The sequence below is a fragment of the Anolis carolinensis genome, unplaced genomic scaffold (assembly GCF_035594765.1).
Source record: "Anolis carolinensis isolate JA03-04 unplaced genomic scaffold, rAnoCar3.1.pri scaffold_20, whole genome shotgun sequence".
NCBI lineage: Eukaryota > Metazoa > Chordata > Lepidosauria > Squamata > Dactyloidae > Anolis > Anolis carolinensis.
Genome location: NW_026943830.1, coordinates 1,401,952 through 1,422,546, shown reverse-complemented (window position 1 = coordinate 1,422,546; position 20,595 = coordinate 1,401,952). Strand labels below are relative to the sequence as shown.

The following is a 20,595-nucleotide window of genomic DNA, read 5'->3' as shown; positions in this document are numbered from 1 at the left end:
ATTAGCATTATTCTCCTCCCATGGTTTAATAATGAAAACCAAAACAAAAGAAGCAAGATAAAAAGGCAAAACAAGATTGTGAAACTTAGAATGTTATGACAGACAGGAATTTAAGAGGCTAAATTCAACTTTGTCACTTTATTCAAATTTTCAAAATAGCCTTTATTCTACTTGTTTTAGTATAAAAAGTCCACAAGTTAAGTGCACCACAGTGTTTACAGAGAGACCTAGAATTTCCAACCTTTCATTAACAGTCAGCTGTATGGTGGACCATGACACATACAAAACACAGAAAATTAAGATAAAATATATTCACCAGATCTGATAAATTTTTTAATTCATAAAAACAAAAGCAACAACAACAACAAAAAAGATTGAAGATCCCTGAAATATTCTTCTTGATCCTAATAAGACTTCATTGTACCCAAGTCGTTTTTAAAAAGTTTTAATCTATTTTAAAAAAAGAAAAAGAACAAAACCCAAAAAGACCTCCATCAAATCCAAACTTGCACACTGAATAACATCCCACAGGCGTTCCTGTCTCTCTAGCCTGAATAACATTCCGTACAGAGTTTTGTTATCAAGACACCGGGTTGCTCAATTCCCCCCTCCACCCCCTTTTAAAAAATTGTTTCATTTTAAGCTTTTTAATTAATATTTTTAAACGTACAGGAAGCATTTGATGAAATGTTGTGTTTCTGGCACCAAAACATGGCTTCAGCTAGATTCTTAATGTGCAAAGGGGAGTCCAAGATCACTTTAAGAGTGTATAAAAAGAACATCCCAGGGCAACGCTCTTAGCTGCATACCTTCCTATAGTAAAGGAACAGAGAGCAAAGGTGAGTGGAAGGGGCTGATGGCAGCGTTGAAATCAAGAACTGTACCCACAAAGCCCCATTCCTCTTACAGGGCATCCCCCATGGATGCCTCTGCCCCTGAAAAAAAATCTAGGTGTGGCTACCTTTCTCCTCAGCACCATTGATTCTATGGAAGAGGAAAGAAGATGCAATCTCTTATTCCTATTCATTGGTAAAAGGTATATCTGCAAGCTTTTTATATGGTTGATACTTGGAAGCCAGGCTTTCTTTCAACCTTCCATTTCTGCCCCTCCCCCCACCCCCTCCCATGCCCCACCCCCACACACCTGGTTTTTATATATATATAGTTTATCAATAAAAGCGAAAGAGAAAGAGGAGAATAATGCAGTCTCTAGCACTCTCCAGTGGAATTAAAGGGAAACTCATGGGTCAGCTTAGCTCATATTAATTTCAAAATATAACCCCCGAAGATTTAAGAGAGGCACTCCTACCACTGCATGGTTTTGTATTTAAAGTTTGCTCCTTGTTTTTGTTTTTTAAAATTTTTAAAAGAAAAAGTGCCTGAAGGGTCAGGGCACCAGGAAGACACCCCGCATCATCATGTGTCTAAACTGCAACTCCAGGTTAATACGACTAAAGCGGTTACATTGTGAGAAGTGCTGACAGTATGTGATGTCGTTCCTTTACACCAATGTAGCCCCCCGTCCTTCACCAGATGGTGTAGCCACCGTCCGAGCCCCCCATGAAGAAGTTGCCCTTGCGTTGCGTCACTAGCACATTGGCGCCCTGCATGACAGCCAGCTGGGCTGCATTTGGAGGGCAGCCAGGAGGAGGGGGCTGGAAGACAAGAAAAACAAAGTTAGTAGGGTAAGTGGGTGACAACTTCAAGACAAGGGCTGTGTCCAGTTCCGGGCATCTCAATTCAAGAACAATATTGACAATGTCCTGAACATTGTCCAAGGAAGGGCGAACAAAATGGCCAAAGGTCTGGAAGCGAAGCCCTGTGAGGAGGAGTTTAGGGAGCTAGACGTGTTTAACTTGGGGAAGAGCAAGGGACATGATATCCATGTTTAAATATTTGAAAAGGTAATTTGAGGGAGCAATCTTGTTTTCAGCTACTCTAGAGACTAGGACACAAAGCAAAGGATTCAAATTGCAAAAAGAGATTCCACCTAAACCAGGCATGGGCAAACTTCAGCCCTACAGGTGCTTAGACTTCAACTCCCACAATTCCTAACAGCAGGCTGTTAGGACTTGTGGGAATTGAAGTTCAAAACACTTGAAGGGCTGAAGTTTGCCTATGCCTGACTTAAACATTGGGAAAAGCATCCTGACAGCACATGAGCTGCCAGGTTGAGGTCCAAAAGCATAGTTTAACAAATGTTCAATGGGATGCACTAGATTGCACTGAAAGGGGCATGCCATACAGTAGATGCATTTTCTGGGCAAGGAGACTACCTATGTTACAAGTAAATCATGCACACAATTGAATCTACAAAGCTGCCAAGATCATTGTTGCAGCTAATCCACGTGTGAACGCAAGCCCACAGGCCCGGTCCACCATGTCATTTTGTGTGACCTGTGGGGCTTTCAATGCCAGGGCAAAACAGTTACATTTTAGTCTTACGATTATAAATGGCTCTCTGGAAACAATCATAAGGTTGATAAGGCCTTTAGTGAAAAATATAGCTTTATGTCCCTGACCTTGTACCATTACCACCATCATCTTTTTATTTATACTCCACTAATCTCCTAGAGTGGAGCTAAAGGAAGCTCATAAATTCAAAAAGTGACAAAAATTATCTTAAAATCGAATTAAACTATGAACAGTATTAAAACAATTTAAATACATGTGCTTAAAATGATAAAACCAGTTTAAAAGCAATAGAGTTCACAACAGTATCATATCCTATTAAAAGCCTTTCCTCAAAAACTTCAATTTCTAAAAGCTTGGCAGAGAAAAAAAAAGGTCTGTGTTTGCTGATGGAAGGAAAATAAGGAGGGAGCCATTCCACTCTCACTGAGAAGTGAGTTCAGGAGCTTAGGAACAGCCACCAAGAGGGCACTATATTGTCTACAAATCAACCCTACAAGGATGGTAGGACTGAAAGAAAGCCTCTATTGAGAAACATAGGGTCTAACATAGAATCATAGAATAGTAGAGTTGGAAGAGACCTCATGGGCCATCCAGTCCAACCCCCTGCCAAGAAGCAGGAAATCTCATTCAAAGCACCCCCGACAGATGGCCATCCAGCCTCTGCTTAAAAGCCTCCAAAGAAGGAGCCTCTACCACAGTCTGGGGCAGAGAGTTCCACTGCCGAACAGCCCTCACAGTGAGGAAGTTCTTCCTGATGTTCAGGTGGAATCTCCTTTCATATAGTTTGAGGCCATTGTTCCGCGTCCTAGTCTCCAGGGCAGCAGAAAACAAGCTTGCTCCCTCCTCCCTATGACTTCCCCTCACATATTTGTACATGGCTATCATGTCTCCTCTTAGCCTTCTCTTCTGCAGGCTAAACATGCCCAGTTCTTTAAGCTGCTCCTCATAGGGCTTGTTCTCCAGACCTTTGATCATTTTAGTTGCCCTCCTCTGGACGCATTCCAGCTTGTCAATATCTCCCTTCAACTGCGGTGCCCAGAATTGGACAGTCTCATATGGGGAGGTAGTTTGCCAGGGGTTCAGGTACAGAATCTGCCCCAAGTCTTCTACACAAATTTAACTGCATAAGGAGTCAAGAACCGAGCCTGAGACATTCTCACACAGACTATGCTGCACCACTGAACTTTGACTTCTCTCCTTGACTGCCTTTACATGAAGTGATATTGAGGTTGAGTTACAGAACTCATAATATTGTGGACATACAGAAATTGACCCTTTCCCATTCTCAGCTCTTTCTGCAGCTTGCTCAATCAAATGAGAAACAAGGGGCAGCATTTTGTGTATTGGCCCGTCCACATTAAAACAAAGGGCACCCAGAAAGGTGAAGCAGAAAAGCAGCTGCACAGGGTGGAAGCCTTCCAAGCACGATGCCAACAAACACCCTGAAACCCTTTGGTGGATCTTGCATAGTGTCTCTGTATATCTCCCTAATCATTTTACAAATTTGCTTCTTCAAAGTCTTACTTTCCAGAAGATTAAGAATCTCCCCCCCCCCCCACAAAATTATTTGTTAAGCTTGCTGAAAAGATTTAAAGTGTTTCCAATGTTAATGACAACTGAAGGAAATTAGTTATTTTAACTTTCCAAGAAACTCCAGCAAAGATCCAGAAGAATCAAGGCAAAGGGAAGGGGGGGGGGGTCTCCATTTAACTTCACAGTAATTATACCACAATTTACATTCACAGTTATGTTCATGGCTGAAACAGCTTAAATTCATTGCAGGATGGTTTGTGGTTACAGTGGAGAAAAACTATCAATTAACACATGAGCACTGTGTAGTTTATATACAGGATTTTCCAACAAGAAGTAACTCTTTAACGCTTTTTTGAGCTATCTTCTCTGAAACTAGTAAAAAAATGAGTGGCAGAAGTATGGAGACAAACAGCAAAGACTACTCTTACTTACAGGAATATTTGCAGGGGCACCTGCTGCAAACCTTGCTCCAGCATCAAAGCCACCCTCAACAAGAACGGTGGATCCAGGCGGATAGACTGGCCCCACAGGGTAAAAAGCCAATGGAACTGAGGAACCCATGGGGCCCATAGCCACAGACTGAGCCATAGGAAGGTACAGTGAGGCCCCGGGATAAGCTGCAGACATGGTTGGCACAGTGGCAGCTCCAGGATGCACAAAGTTTGGACGGTAGAGCTGAAGAGAAAAAGAATACAGTGAAGTAAGATTTCTTCTTCTGAAACAACACATTCATCTCAACACCTTCCATCTCCAAGAATATGGGACATGAGTTGGTAAAACAGAACAAGGTCCATTCCACATACAGCATGTGGCTAGTCAAGTCTTTCTAGGACAGTGATGGCCAACCTATGACACGCGTGTCAGCACTGACACGCCTAGCCATTTTTGCTGACACCTTGCCGCATGCAGATTGATTGAATGACTATGTCTTTTGTGGCCATATTTGGTATGATTTCGTCCAGTGGTTTTGTTGTTTACTCCATGGGAATTATGCACATTACATTTATTTTTATATATATATATATATATATATATATATATATATATATATATATATAGTATTATTGTAGTATATAATCATATTATTACTATTATATTATTGTTAGAAACCCCGGTGGCGAAGTGCGTTAAAGCACTGAGCTGAAGACCGAAAGGTGCCAGGTTAGCTCCAGCTCCTGCCAACCTAGCAGTTCGAAAACATGCCAATGTGAGTAGATCAATAGTTACTGCTCCGGTGGGAAGGTAACAGCGCTCCATGCAGTCATGCCTATGGCCACATGACCTTGGAGGTGTCTACGGACAACGCCGGCTCTTCGGCTTAGAAATTGAGATGAGCACCAACCCCCAGAGTCAGACATGACTGGACTTAATGCCAGGGGAAACTTTTACCTTATTATTATTGTATTATTTATTATTCATGACTACATTGAAACTAGAATAGAGAGAAAGCAGCGTGGAAACTGCAAGAGGTACCATAGATTGTTGTATGTGGAAATAATGGTGGTAAATAGTTTTTGATTTATTAAATACAGTTATATATTACAATTATATATTTTTGTTATTTAAACTATACGTATTGCGAAATTATGGTTTTTTTCTTGAAGTGATACACCATCCAAGTCATGCTAGGCTTTTTGGTGAATTTTGACACACCAAGCGCAAAAGGTTGCCCATCACTGTTCTAGGAGCTCAAAAACAGAAAATAAAAAGAGAACAGCCTTCTTTTATTTCCAGAATGGACTATGAGATGAGGAAACGAGGAGTTACCAGTTACATTAAAGGTAGCTCTTTAGGATTTTAGTCCAGTGCCTTTCCTTAATTTCAGAACTGGCAAAGAGAGCTTAAAAATGCCTGTAAGTGCTCTGCCAAGCTTCCTGGGCTGAGGAAAGCCTCTTCTGAATTTCAGCAAAATGTTTTTTCTTCGTGTACTCTGTGAATGCACACTAATGGAGAGGCTGCGCCTGCGCAGGTCCCAACGGAAACTCTTCCCAAGCTGAAGTTTAAATTTTGGCGGTAGCCACGCCCCTCCGTTCCCGGAGGGCATATAAGGCAGCCCTCGGCGTCTCCTCCCCAGTTCCTTTTTTTCCGCCGCAAGGTTCACTTCGGATTCTCATGTCTACGACTCGCTTCAAGCGCTGCACTCAGTGTGCCGCTAAAATTCCTGATTCCGACGGCCACGCCAAGTGCCTCTACTGCCTCGGAGAGGCGCATGTCGTCGGTACCTGCCGCTTCTGCCTGGCCCTAACGGCTCAGGCTAGAAAGAATAGAGCCGCGAGGCTTAGAGCGGCGCTCTACGAAAAATCGCTTGCCCCTGAACCCGCTCCGTCGACTTCGGGCACGAAGCCGCCACTTAATCCGGGTTCGATGTCGGCTTCAACAGCTAAAGCCCCTTCGGTCTCGTCTAAGGTGTCCAGAGCCTCCAGATCGTCTAAGGCCGCTAAACCACCGTGCACACTCACCACGGCTACGGTGTCGACGCGTTCTGGCCGGGTCGGCCCTTCCTCGACATCGAGCTCGGTGGCTTCCGTATCTTCGGCCCGATCCCATCTTGGGGCTCCTCCGTCGACCTCTGCGATGAAGATCGCCCTTAAAAGGGCTCACGAGGAAGCTCGTCGGACCCAATCCGACTCAGCAATGGTCCCTCCCACGCCGGGAAAATCCCTGAGGGTTCCATCAAAACAACCACTCGCTAAGAAGAGGGCAACCCAACGCTCTTCCTCTTCTGCTTCCTCCAAGATGGACGTCCTTTCTTCGGCGACTTCTTCTAGAAGGTCCTCTCCGATCGCTCCTGCTCAGCGACCTCGCCAAACTTCTCCTCAGCAACTTTCTGATGGCGAGTTGCAGGACTCACCCCACCACTCCACTCAGACAGTGGTCAGGGTGCCATCTCCTCGACCTGCTGTCTCCCATCGTCAGTCTCGCCAGCAGCTTTTTCCCCCGACCTCGACACCGGAACGGGGTAGACAGACCACTCGCCTGGCTCGAGCGGCCCAGGCCTCGGCCTCCAAGGATACTCGGCTACAGATGGCTTCTGCTCTTGAGGCTTTGCCGCCACCAGAAACTGTGTTGTCATCCCCCCCCCAGTCCCCTCAAGGGGCTGGGGACGATGAGATCGACATAGATCGCCCTGATTCCGCTCTCTCGGCCTCAGTAGTATCCTTAGGCCTTGATCTCTCTCCTCCTCATGACGCCTATGAGGTGGACCCTCCTTCGCCTACCGACAACATTCGGGCTTTCTCCGAACAAATGATTAGAATGGCCGACGCCCTGGGTCTAGAAATCAAACAGACTTCCAAGGCAGTTACTGACCCAGTCTTCAAACGGGTCCAAGCCCAGGCCCCTCCAGCCACGCTGTTGCCATTTTTGCCTTATCTCCTAGATGTCATCCAATCTTCGTGGAAGACTCCTTCCTCGATCCCTCCTACCTCGAAGAGAATCGAGTCTTGGTATCGTACAGATGACGACACTTTAGAATGGCTTAAACACCATCCCGACCCGAACTCCATGGTCGTTAAAGCTTCTCAGTCTTCCGGCCGTGAATCCACTACCCCTGCAGACAGAGAGGGCAAGAGGTTCGACGCGGTCGGTCGAAAGCTCTATTCCGGAGCTCTTCTACTCTGTAGAATGGCGAACTATGGGGCCTGTATGGGGGCATACCAGCAGATCCTTTGGGAAAAAGCTCAGCCCTTCTTCTCTAAATTGTCGGATGAAGACCGGTCCGTCATGTCCACCCTCCAGCAAGAGGCCGATTCGTTAGCGCATCATCAAATCCAGATGGCTAAGCATACGGGCGACACGGCCGGCAAGATGATTGCCCACGCCATTGCTATTCGTCGCCACGCCTGGCTGAGATCTTCCGGTCTGTCTTCCTCCTCGAGGCAGGTCATCGAGGACCTCCCCTTCGACGCCATGGGCCTCTTTAACTCTGGCACCGACGACAAGCTAAAAACCAACCACGATTTTAAAGTCCTGGCCACTAAATGCGGCGATCAACCCCAGGTTCACCGCACCAAGTGGTTTCCTCAACGCTTTCGACGCTTCCCGCCTCCTTCTTACCGCCATCAATCCTTCCGGCGTCCCTCGGTTTCAAACAACCAAAATCGCCAGCAACCCCGTCGGGCCGCTCAGCCACAAAGACAACGCGGCCGAGCCACCCCCACTGCTGCTCAACCTCTCCGGCGTTCCTGACGCCATCCTTCTTTCCAAAGACTCTTTCTACGGTACCGATGCAGATCTCATGCCTCCACACCCTTCCCTCTCACCAAATCAACCTCATGGTCTCTTTCTAGACCGCCTGGCTCCCTTCTTCCACCGGTGGAAATCCATTACTTCAGATGCCTGGGTTCTCAAAATTGTCCAAGAAGGCTATGCCTTAGAATTCGAAGGACTCCCGCCCACGGGCCAAGTCCTTCTCTCCAACCCTTCTCAAGAAATTCTCGCAGAGGTCGACGCCCTTCTCGCCAAGGGGGCTATTCGGCCTTCTCCATCGGTACAGGACCCTCAAGGCTTCTTCTCCAGATACTTTACGGTCCCGAAGAGGGGTGGGGGCCTCCGCCCAATTCTGGACTTACGCATGCTCAACGTCTTCATACGTCCAACCAAGTTCAGGATGGTCTCCATCGCCTCCATCCTCCCGATGCTTCAGCGCGGAGACTACTTCGTGTCTATAGACCTTCGAGACGCCTATTTCCACGTGGCGATTCGAGAAAACCACAGGCGCTTCCTTTCTTTCAAAGTTCTCGACCAGACCTACCAGTTCACCGTTTTACCCTTTGGCCTCACTACGGCCCCAAGGGTCTTTACCAAAGTCGTCGCTGTCGTGGCTGCCCACCTCCGGCTCCAAGGGATCACAGTCTTTCCATATCTAGACGATTGGCTTCTCGTCGAATCCGACCCTGCCCTTCTCCGACGTCACGTCGACTACACCCTCTGTCTTCTAGAATCTCTCGGTCTTCAATTGAACCACGACAAATCTCACCTCACCCCGTCGAACAAAATCTGCTTCATCGGTGCCCTGTTCGACTCAATTGCTCAAACTGTCTCCCTTCCGTTCGACAGGTTTCTAGCTCTTCGCCAACAAATCATTTTCTGCGAGACCCACCGGAGGGTTCGGGCTCGACCCATCCAGGTACTGCTCGGCCATATGGCCTCCACAGTCTTCACGACCCCGTTCGCCAGGCTTCATCTCCGGCCTCTTCAAAGGTGGTTCATAGACGCTTTCAAGCCATTCCGCCACCCCAACTCGAGGTTTCTCTCGGTCCCGCCTCACGTTCGTCGGTCGCTTCTCTGGTGGAAGTCCCTCTCCAACGTTTGCAGGGGTCTTCCGTTCCACCCATTTCCTCCCTCCACCACCATAACCACGGACTCATCCAACTTCGGCTGGGGAGCCCACATGAAGGGTCTCACTGTTCGGGGCCTTTGGTCTCCCTCCGAGAAGACAAATCACATAAACTTTCTCGAACTCCTTGCTATCTTCAAGGCTCTGAGAGCCTTCTCACGCCTGATCTCCCGGACATCTGTACTCATTCAGTCAGACAACACGGTAGCAGTCTTTTACATCAACAAACAGGGTGGCACGGGTTCAAGGAAGCTGATGCTCCTCTCCTCCCAGCTGTGGCATTGGTGCATAGCCCGCAACATCCAAATCTCGGCGATTCACCTTCCCGGGATCCAGAACAACTTGGCAGACGCCCTCAGCAGGATGACGACTTCCTCCCACGAGTGGATGCTCGACCCCGAGACTCTTCTCTCTCTTTTTCTCAAATGGGGCTTCCCCACTCTAGACCTTTTCGCTTCTCCCGAGAACGCTCAGCTGCCCCGATACGGGGCAAGACTCCCCCCGTCCTCCTCTCCAGGCTGCCTGGGAGACGCCTTTCTTCTGGACTGGTCGGCGGAACCGATCTATCTCTTTCCGCCCTTTCCTCTGATACCGAAGGTCCTGCAGAAACTCCGGTCGGTACCTACGTCGGCGATCCTGATAGCTCCAGCCTGGCCTCGTCAATCTTGGTTCCCGGCTCTTCTTCATCTCTCCAAGGCGACCTTCTTCACTCTACCTCTTCTGCCACACCTCTTGTCCAGGGAGAACGGCCAGATCCTCCACCCGGATCTCCCCTCTCTACATCTCACTGCTTGGAGGATTCTCGCCTGACCTCCCTCCCGCAAAACCTACAGGAGGTCCTCCGCGCAGCTCACAAACCGGCTACAACCAGGGCCTACACTTATAAAGTCTCTCGCTTTCGCTCCTTTCTTCGCTCCCGAGGAATTACTGTCTTTCCAACCTCGGTACCGATTGTGCTGGACTTCCTTATGTCTCTGGCAGACCAAAAACTTTCTCTTGCTTCTATGAAATCTTACCTGGCCGCTCTGTCCTGGTGTTTTCAACAACATGGTAGACCATCTCTTTTCTCCGACCACCTTGTCAAGACCTTCTTGAAAGGATACAACAACATCTGCCCACCGACTCAACCTCCCACTCCAGGGTGGAACCTCGAGCTTGTACTTTCTCAGCTTACTGCCTCTCCCTTTGAACCGCTGGCTTCGACCGACCTACGTCTCCTTTCTTGGAAAGTTGCCTTCTTGGTGGCCATAACCTCAGCGCGCAGACCCTCGGAGCTGGCGGCCCTTCGGGTCGATGAACCCTACCTCCGCTTTCATCACGATCGCGCCGTTCTCCGTCCGGACATCACCTTCCTTCCCAAGGTGGTCTCTGCTTTTCACCTTAACCAGGACATTGTCCTTCCCGCTTTCTTCCCAGACCCCTCGTCTCCCCTTGAGCGGAGACTGCACCTCCTTGATGTGCGTAGAGCACTTCTGTTCTACCGGGACCGTACTAAGGACATTCGAAAGACCCCAAAACTTTTTGTGGCCCATGCCCCAGATAAACTGGGCAATCCTATTTCTTCTCAAAGACTCTCACACTGGATTGCTCAGGCTATTGAACTGGCCTATGAACTAGCCAAGAGACCTCCTCCCCCGTCGGTTCGCCCGCGTTCGACGAGAGGTCTCTCCACGTCGACTGCCTTCCTGAGGGGCATTCCCCTGGACTCCATCTGCAGGGCAGCGATCTGGTCTAACCCCCTTACATTTGTGTCTCACTATAGGGTAGACCAAAGAACTTTGAAGGACTCAGCCTTTGCTAGGGCAGTTTTATCTTCATGCTTGTCCTAAATCTTGTGCATTTATGTCTTCTCGGTGGGTGTTTTTTCTCATGCGACCCTTTCGCTGTTTTTTCCTGTTCGGTACATGTTTGCACTGCTCTCTTAACGATTTGTGCCTTATTTGCTACTGCCTTCCCCCTTGGGGGAATGATGTTCCTGCTTACACATGTGCTCTTAAAGGGTTATATCATGCCTTACCGGGCTGCTCTCGGTGTTTGGCGTGTATTGATGCAATACTATAATGGGTCCTCGGACCATGTTTTCATGTTTTCATGTTTAATAAACATATGTTTGGACAGTTTCTCGTTGTCAGGGTTTGCTTAGCCCGCCTCCGAGACCTAAGCTTGCTAGTCTCCATTAGTGTGCATTCACAGAGTACACGAAGAAAAAGGACAGGTTGCTTACCTGTAACCATGTTTCTTCGAGTGTACTCTGTGAATTCACACAAGCCCGCCCTTCCTTCCCCTCTGGCAAACCCTCTTCCTTTCTCGTTGCCTTTTGCGGCGTAGGAACTGGGGAGGAGACGCCGAGGGCTGCCTTATATGCCCTCCGGGAACGGAGGGGCGTGGCTACCGCCAAAATTTAAACTTCAGCTTGGGAAGAGTTTCCGTTGGGACCTGCGCAGGCGCAGCCTCTCCATTAGTGTGAATTCACAGAGTACACTCGAAGAAACATGGTTACAGGTAAGCAACCTGTCCTTCTCCCTGCTCTTTGAAACAGAATTGCTATCCTGAAACAAAGAGTCATGAATTGATTTCTGGTTGGTTTGCACTATAAAACAGCACAGTTCCCTGGAATGCAGATTCTGGGACAAAAACTATAAAAGATGTAATCACCAAGACTCTTGTTTTCAAACCATTCTTCCTTCTCTTGCCTTCATTTCTTCCATTGTCATCTTCAGCCACTCTTTTTAGGGCAACATATTTCTTCAATGCCTGGCCCCAAGCCTGGCACTATGGCAGGGATGGCTTAGGATTTCCCTGCAACTTTTCAATAGGTGATTTCCCAAACTATCTCTTCTATTATATATCGGTTCAGGGGGCTCCCAATGGCCAGGCCTTGAAGAAAGGGGCATTTCCAGAAAGAGACCGTAGTCTCTTGTCTTCTTCAATAGAATACAAGTACAGTGACTCGCCAAGGGCCACTGTCTGCCATTCTGCTTTCACAGGGAAGTCTTTGATATATCCCCAAGTGAACAGAAGTATTATTAAAAGCATGTGGAATAGTCCATTCCATTAACAATTTGATACTACCAGATCCTGGCTTTTGATTTTAAGGTGACATAAAACTTTAGAGCAGGCCTCTTCAACCTGTGGCCTTCCAGGTGTTCTGGACTTCCGCTCCCAAAATTCCTGACCACTGAACAAGCCAGCTAGAGCTTCTGGGCGTTGGATGCCCAACAGCACATAACAACAAACTTCAGTCTGATAGCTAGCAAGCAGGCCACAAAATGTTTCCAAAAGATGATTATGTTTGCCCATTGATGAGCCTTCATGAGAAGGGAGATACAGAATGCTGGATCATCCTCTGAAGGTTGTTTCTTTTTAAACATTCTAAGTAAGATTCTTAGCTGTCCCTTGTATGTAAATGGCAGGCTCAAGCAGCAGGTGCTGTCGTTGTAGTGAAATAGAAGAAAAGAGACAATCTCTGGTAGTCCTGCTAAGATTTTGATATAAGGGAAATATCAGTATCTTGAACCAGAAGATGTCAACAGGGACAAAGGCTGAGCTGGAACAGGCGCAACAAGCTCTTGGTGTGCTCTTATCAGAAGGTGGACCATTTTGTGTTACAGTATAATTCAAAACTAATTAACCTTAGTACAAATATTAGCAAAACCACTATGAAAGATTAAGTATCCTGTATGATATATAGGTACAGGTCGACATATTAGGTAAAAATCAACATTTTATTTGTTTACTTATTGAATGTATATACTGTTTTTCTGACTCCTGCGGGGGACTCAAAGCGATTAACACAAAATGGCAAAAGTTCCATGCCTCACATACAATAAAAACTGTATATCCCATATCTAAAACAATAACATATAACTATAACTTAAATCATTAAAAACTATAAACCATCAAACATAAACATAAAACATTTGAACATTGCACTGATCCCGAGGTTGTCATCCATCTGCTATATTATTGTCGTCACTCACCAAATGCTTGTTTGCATAATGTTAGGTAAAAATCAACATATTTGGTACAAATCAATACACTCAAGTAAGCAATCTGATCTAGTATAACAGGCTTTTATAAAGTAACTACCCTTTATACATTACTACCCTTTATATAAAAAAAATTTTTGGTGCAGACTCTGAGAACGAGAGGCTTCCACTGCTATACAAAAACTCAGATTCAGACACACATATGTTCTTTATGTGGTTGCAATCAAAACATTTTACAAGGAGCTTAGAAATAGTTAAAAATGCCACTAGGTGGGTTAGCAGGTGATATTCTACTGAACGAAACACATTTATTACTATCCTTAATCACCATTGTAACTCTTTATAGGAGAAAAAGGACACTATAAGATTCAACAAGGATTGTATTCTCTTTTTCTAGTGGATGGATTATAGATTACATACTTCTGAATAAGCAGGAGGAGCTTCAGTGTAAGGAGGAGCTTGAGGAAGAGGTATGGTCTGTGGAAACACCGATGGATTACCAGGAGGTTGAACTGGGTAGGAAGGCTGGGTAGGGTATTGACCTGAAAAAAGGAAGTTAATCAATGTTAGCACAGTCGCTGGAAAGAAACAGGAAGTGTTTGAAATCAGGGAAATTCCCTCCTTTGGGAGCTTTCCTTGAACAAATACAGATGTTCAAGAAAGGGGCTATCTAATTTGAGGAAGGTCCAAATTCCACAAACATCTGCTTTTCAGCACCTGCCAGAAACTACTTGAAATTCAAAAGAAAAGAAAGTGATTTAATCAATGTCATTCAAACCTGCTCTCCCATTAGGAACAAAGGTAGTCAATAATTACTTTTTAAAAACTAGAGAGTGCCATCTCGTGGGGAACATAAATATACTTCATAAGCCAGAAAGGAAATAATTGCTTGATTATTATTCCTATGGTCAGATACCAAATCCATTTCTTTTCCATTAACCTGCTGATTTTAAAATGAAGTATGCAAAACAACTGAAATCTAACAGCACAGTCCAATATATACCTCCTCAGAAGTAAGTTGTAGTTTAGTGGAACTTACCACTTGATGAACACATACAGGATCACAGCCTAATCAACTCTCCTACCTGTGCTTCAACTATGGATTCATATACACTATAGAATTCATGCAGTTTGAAACCACTTTAACTGCCATGGCTCAATACTATAGGAACCTGGGATTTGCAGTATGGTGTGGCACCAGCACTTTAGGGCAGAGAAGCCTAAAGGCCTTATAAAACTATAACTCCCATGATTCCAAAGCACAGAGTCATGGCTGCTACAGTGGTATCAAACTGCATTAATTCTATGATGTAGATCCACCCTATAGGAAGCTCTGTTTAAATTCAACAGTAAATACTAGCCTCCTATCGATAAGGCGTCTGCTCAGATAATATCTGTAGCAATTCAAACAATATGTTTAGATATGGAGTTCAAACAATCAGGCTGATAGCGTAGTTTAAAGAGGATGAAATAATCTTATTTCATCTAGCCAGACAAGGTCAACTCAACATTGAAATATAGGAGGTAGAAAAACAAAAAAGCATATCAGTGGCTGTTGAAATAAAGTCACATGAGGCAGCCCATTTATTACCTTCTAAGGGGTGATTTAAAAGGCATTTCTTCTGTGGAAGACTGACTGACAATGCATGCTACCTGCTTTACAAGAGATTATCAATACCCTAAGTTATTTTGAGTGGCCCCTTTTTGTCTTAGTATTTTAAACTGTAAACTATATTAAGGCATATGGCTTGTACAAATGAAGCAAGATTTTCTTGTGGATTTTGTCAAAAGCAGACCCAGATATTCCTCTGATAGCAAGGTTGATAATTTAGGCATTCAGGGGGTAGGACATGGTCTACAACACCCATTATCACAAAAGTTCCATTTCTTTGGATTTGTGACTTTATATAGGTTGGAATAATATCCAGGCAGTCCCCAGGTTACAGAAAAAATAGGTTCTGTAGGTTTGTTCTTAAACTGAATTTGTATGTAAGTCAGAGCAGGTGCATTTTAAGTGTAACTCCAGCCAAATAAATACAGAGATACACACACATACACACACACACAAGCTTTGGATAACATAGAGATTCCAACAAACAACGTCATACATTTAATGCCTTCATAAAACAGATAGATATTGGCATAAAATCCCAAGACCCCACATATGAAACCAGCATTAAAAACCTAACATCAAATTAAACCTAGTATCAGTGAATTGAACATAACATTGATTGTTATAAGTGTCTTATTTTAATTTACTACATAGGGTGTAATCAAGTCCTAGTGAGCCTTGTTGTTTGGTTTAGTATTGTGATATGGCCTAAAGGCTAATCATAAAATTTATATTTTACATTATTAAGGATAGGTGATAAAGCTTTAGTGGGGATACCTTTTCCTCATGATAACGCTTCCGGGAGTGAATTTCCCTTCCTGGGGGTAGATTTCTCTCACTTCCTATTGCTTCATCCCCTTCTTAACTATAAGATGTAGGTTGAATCTTTGGATTGCTTGTAAGTAAGGCCCCTTCTACATGGCCAAATAATCCAGATTATTAAAGCAGATAATCCACATATAACTGGATTATATGAATCTACACTGCCATATAATCCAGTTCAAAGCAGATAATCCAGATTCTAGTGTAGTAGAGAATTAAACCATCACAGATTCCGATTTATTGTCTGTACGGTTTTCTTTCCGGCAACTGAATGTTTGCCTTACGTGTTAGAAACCGCCCTGAGTCCCTTCAGGGAGATAAGGCAATATACAAATAAAGTTTATTATTATTATTATTATTAGGTTGGGACTTTCAGATATAAGTCTGGACAGGATTAATGAGTCCGTTTAATTTTGTGATAACCCCCCTTCTCCATTTTTTCTATGGTTGAGGCCTTGCAGGTGATTATGTTTAGCTTTATTTCCTATGCGTTCGTGTGCCTTCAAGTGCCTTGCCTGTTGGTTTATGGCAATCCCGTTTATTTCATAGTGTTTCCTGAGGCAAGGAATACTCGAGAGGTGGTTTTGCCAGTTTCTTCCTCTGAAATACAGGCCACTACTGAGCATCTACATTTGGTGGAAACAGAGGCAGTTTTGTGATCCTCCTCTTCCCCTTCCAAGGCCCCAACCTCAGTCCTTCTCCCTTCATCCACATTTAAAGCTTTCTGGCGGACTCGAATTCAAGAACGAGGAAAGGAATCTGCTCTTCCGTCAATCCCATTAGTCGTGACGGTGCCTTGGGATCCCCTGGAAGCGGGGCCAGAAAGGCCCTTGCGCTTAAAGGGTTAACTGTCCTGGGTAGAGGCGTTGCGTCATAGCAACCGAACACCCGCCCTTCCCCCCACCCTTCACCTCGGCTTCCCAAGACCTCTCATTGGCCAGGGCTCCCGCCAGTTACGGCCAAGGCCCTCAGATAACGGGACTGCGGCGCCAGCCTTAAAGGGACAGCAACCCTGAGAAAGGTGAGCGGGGACTGGGTGGGGTTGGCAGGGTGAGAGGGGAAGGACGGCGCCAGCCTGGCTTGCCTTTGCTGTTCATGGCGGCGGCGTCGAGAAAGGCGCGGAGGGAAAAGACGGGCTGGCACGGCGGCGGTTCCGGCAACTCCTGTTTTCGGCGGCGGCAGGGACGGCTCTCTTCGCTCAATCACTTCCTTGTTGTTGTCGCTGCAGCCCTGAAGAGAGGGGTTACGTCGAGACGTCTGACGTCACGCCGCGCCGCTGCTGAGGGGAATGGGACGCCGAGAGTGGCCGGCAGGGTCAGGGGGCGTGGCCAGGGTGGAGAGGCGGAGGGGGCGTGGCCTCCGGCTATGACGGATACAGGAGCACCTCGGAAACTAAGCAGGGTCGGCCTTGGCTCGTACTACTCTTCCCTGCCCTGCTCCTATATCTTGGAGGAGGCTCTCTTGCCAGCCCCTCATCCCCTATTATACAACAAGGCCTAAAAGATGGAATCCCAACCCTGCAGAATGAATGCAGTTTGGCGCCGTTTTCACTGGAAGTTATAATTTTGCAAGGTCTTCCAGTTGAAATTCAGCCACACCTTGCAAGTCTGCAATGATAAGCAACTACATGGCATTAGCATTAATTATATATTACATGTAATATAACTAATGGTATTGCAATATAGTGGTATAGTACAATATAGTAATATATAATACTAATATTGTGCTATGCTAACAATATATTGTATAAGGAGCCCCCGGTGGCGTAGTGGGCTAAACCCTTGTGCCGGCAAGACATTAAAAACAACAAAAAAGGCTTTTTTGCTTATGTTGATAGAAAAAGGAAGAAAAAGGAGGCGATAGGGCCTCTGCAAGGAGAAGATGTGATGATGGCGACAGGGGACAGGGAAAAGGCAGAACTGTTCAATGCCTTCTTTGCCTCGGTCTTCTCACAAAAAGAAAGCCATCTTCAACCTCAGCAACATGGAATGGACGAAGGATTTGGGGAAATCCAACTCCAAATAGGGAAACAAGTTATCCAGGAACACCTGGCCACTCTAAACGAATTCAAGTCGCCAGGGCCAGATCAGCTACATCCAAGAGTACTGAAGGAACTAGCTGAAGTTATTTCAGAACCACTGGCAATCATATTTGAGAGTTCTTGGAGAACGGGAGATGTCCCAGAAGATTGGAGGAGGGCAAATATGGTCCCTATCTTCAAGAAGGGAAAAAAGAACGACCCAAACAATTACCGTCCGGTCAGCCTCACGTCGATACCAGGCAAAATTCTGGAAAAGATCATTAAGGAAGTGGTCTGCAAACACTTACAAACAAATGCGGTCATTGCTAATAGTCGACACGGATTTACCAAAAACAAGTCATGTCCGACTAATCTGATCTCTTTTTTCGACAGAGTTACGAGTTGGGTCGATACAGGGAATGCCATGGATGTAACCTACCTAGATTTCAGTAAGGCCTTCGACAAAGTCCCTCACAACCTTCTGGCAACAAAACTAGTAAAACGTGAGCTAGACAAAACTACGGTTAGGTGGATCTGTAATTGGCTAAGCAAACGAACCCAAAGGGTGCTCACCAATGCGTCGTCTTCATCTTGGAAAGAAGTCACTAGTGGAGTGCCGCAGGGCTCCGTCCTGGGCCCAGTTCTGTTCAACATCTTTATTAACGACTTAGACAAAGGCTTAGAAGGCATGATCATCAAGTTTGCAGATGACACCAAACTGGGAGGGATGGCCAACACTCCAGAAGACAGGAGCAGAATTCAAAACGATCTTGACAGACTAGAGAGATGGGCAGAAACTAACAAAATGAAGTTCAACAGGGACAAATACAAGATACTTCACTTCGGCAGAAAAAATTGAATGCAAAGATACAGAATGGGGGACACCTGGCTAGACAGCAGTACATGTGAAAAAGATCTTGGAGTCCTTGTGGACAACAAGTCAAACATGAGCCAGCAATGTGATGCGGCTGCTAAGAAAGCCAACGGGATTCTGGCCTGCATCAATAGGGGAATAGCGTCTAGATCCAGGGAAGTCCTGCTCCCCCTCTATTCTGCCTTGGTCAGACCACACCTGGAATACTGTGTCCAATTCTGGGCACCGCAGTTGAAGAGACATGTTGACAAACTGGAAAGCGTCCAGAAGAGGGCAACTAAAATGATAAAAGGTCTGGAGAACAAGCCCTATGAGGAGCGGCTTAAAGAACTGGGCATGTTTAGCCTTTAGAAGAGAAGGCTAAGAGGAGACATGATAGCCATGTACAAACATGTGAGGGGAAGTCAGAGGGAGGAGGGAGCAAGCTTGTTTTCTGCTGCCCTGCAGACTAGGACACGGAACAATGGCTTCAAACTACAGGAAAGGAGATTCCACCTGAACATCAGGAAGAACTTCCTCACTGTGAGAGCTGTTCGGCAGTGGAACTCTCTCCCCCCCGGACTGTGGTGGAGGCTCCTTCTTTGGAGGCTTTTAAACAGAGGTTGGATGGCTATCTGTCGGGAGTGCTTTGAATGCGATTTCCTGCTTCTTGGCAGGGGTTGGACTGGATGGCCCATGAGGTCTCTTCCAACTTTACTATTCTATGATTCCATGATTCTATGACTGATTACTTGAAGGTTGGGTTGCTGACCTGAAGGTTGCCAGGGAAAGAGCAGAGATGAGCTCCCTCTTTCAGCTCTAGCTCCCCATGCGGGGACATGAGAGAAGCCTCCCACAAGGATGATAAAAACATAAAAATATCCGGGCATCCCATGGGCAACATCCTCTGGGGGTTGGTGCTCATCTCCATTTCTAAGCTGAAGAGCCGGTGTTGTCCATAGACACCTCCTAGGTCATGTGGTCGGCATGACTGCATGGAGCGCCATTACCTTCCCACCGGAGTAGTACCTATTGATCTATTCGCATTTGCATGTTTTCGAATTGCTCGGTTGGCAGAAAATATATACAGTAATGATAATATTGTAATATAGTAATACTAATATATTAAATATAATTACTACTGATTATATATAATAACGAGATCATTACAAGCAAACTAGTCAGATGTGGGCTTGTTGGAGATAGCAACCATCTCAAGCCGCCTCAAACTAATGTTTTGCCTGTTTATAATGTGTCGGTTTATTTCCTGAAGTGCATGTCTTCTTTGGTTTGCAGTTTTCTTAGCTCTGTGTACTTGAGGCAATGGGAGGGGCTGCAGATCATGTGACTGGTTCAGTAACTGTTTAGATTGCAGTTCAAAAAAGGTTGACAGGAAGGACAGTTGAGGCTTGAGTCTGTTAGAGTACCGTAGCTAATGTTAGAAGTCAGTTGAGGCTTGAAGTAGACTGTTATAAAAGAGAGCTTTACGGAGCACTATAGTTTTGAAGAGAGTGATAAAGATTGCAAGTTAAAGATACAAACTGAAATGTTTTAAACCTTAACCTGACAAGAAATGTACCTGTATATCCAAATACAAAGAAGTCTACTTGAATCTTTGTCTGCTGAGAGCATCGACTAGAAACAAGATATTTACTTGCCCAGTGATCATCCATTACCCAATAAACTAAAGGAACACTCCTGAAACTCTGCTACCCTATACATTATAATCCCAACAGGTCATAATCCCCAATAGGTTGTGATCCTAACAGCCCATAATCCATTAGTCCAATAGGGCTAGGCAACATTACTATTAGATGGATCTGTAATTGGTTAAGCTCACCAACAGTTCCTCTTCATCCTGGAAAGAAGTGATGAGTGGAGTGCCACAGGAAGCTGGATGGCGTCCACACTGAAATGATGAAAGGTCTGGAGACCATGCCCTATGAGGAGCGTCTTAAAGAACTGGGTATGTTTATCTTGCAGAAGAGAAGGTTGAGAGGAGATATGAGAGCC

General features: G+C 45.6%; 1 protein-coding gene across 1 annotated transcript; it reads right to left on the bottom strand.

Moving 5' to 3' along the window:
- Positions 1-123: 123 nt before the first annotated feature.
- On the bottom strand, positions 124-16,950 carry dazap2 (DAZ associated protein 2). The gene is made up of 4 exons (XM_003216638.4): positions 16,794-16,950; positions 13,696-13,817; positions 4,381-4,623; positions 124-1,655 (listed from the first exon to the last, which is right to left on the bottom strand). Exons 1-4 carry the CDS (start codon positions 16,804-16,806, stop codon positions 1,527-1,529), a joined length of 507 nt encoding a protein of 168 aa, XP_003216686.1. The 5' UTR covers positions 16,807-16,950; the 3' UTR covers positions 124-1,526.
- Positions 16,951-20,595: the final 3,645 nt, after the last annotated feature.

Excerpts from the sequence above, each read along its gene's own strand:
- dazap2 (XM_003216638.4), bottom strand. Across the intron at positions 4,624-13,695 it reads CTCCTCCTGCTTATTCAGAA|CTCTACCGTCCAAACTTTGT; the intron begins GTATGTAATCTA and ends TTTTCTCTTCAG. Across the intron at positions 1,656-4,380 it reads GTGCCCCTGCAAATATTCCT|CCCCCTCCTCCTGGCTGCCC; the intron begins GTAAGTAAGAGT and ends CTTGTCTTCCAG.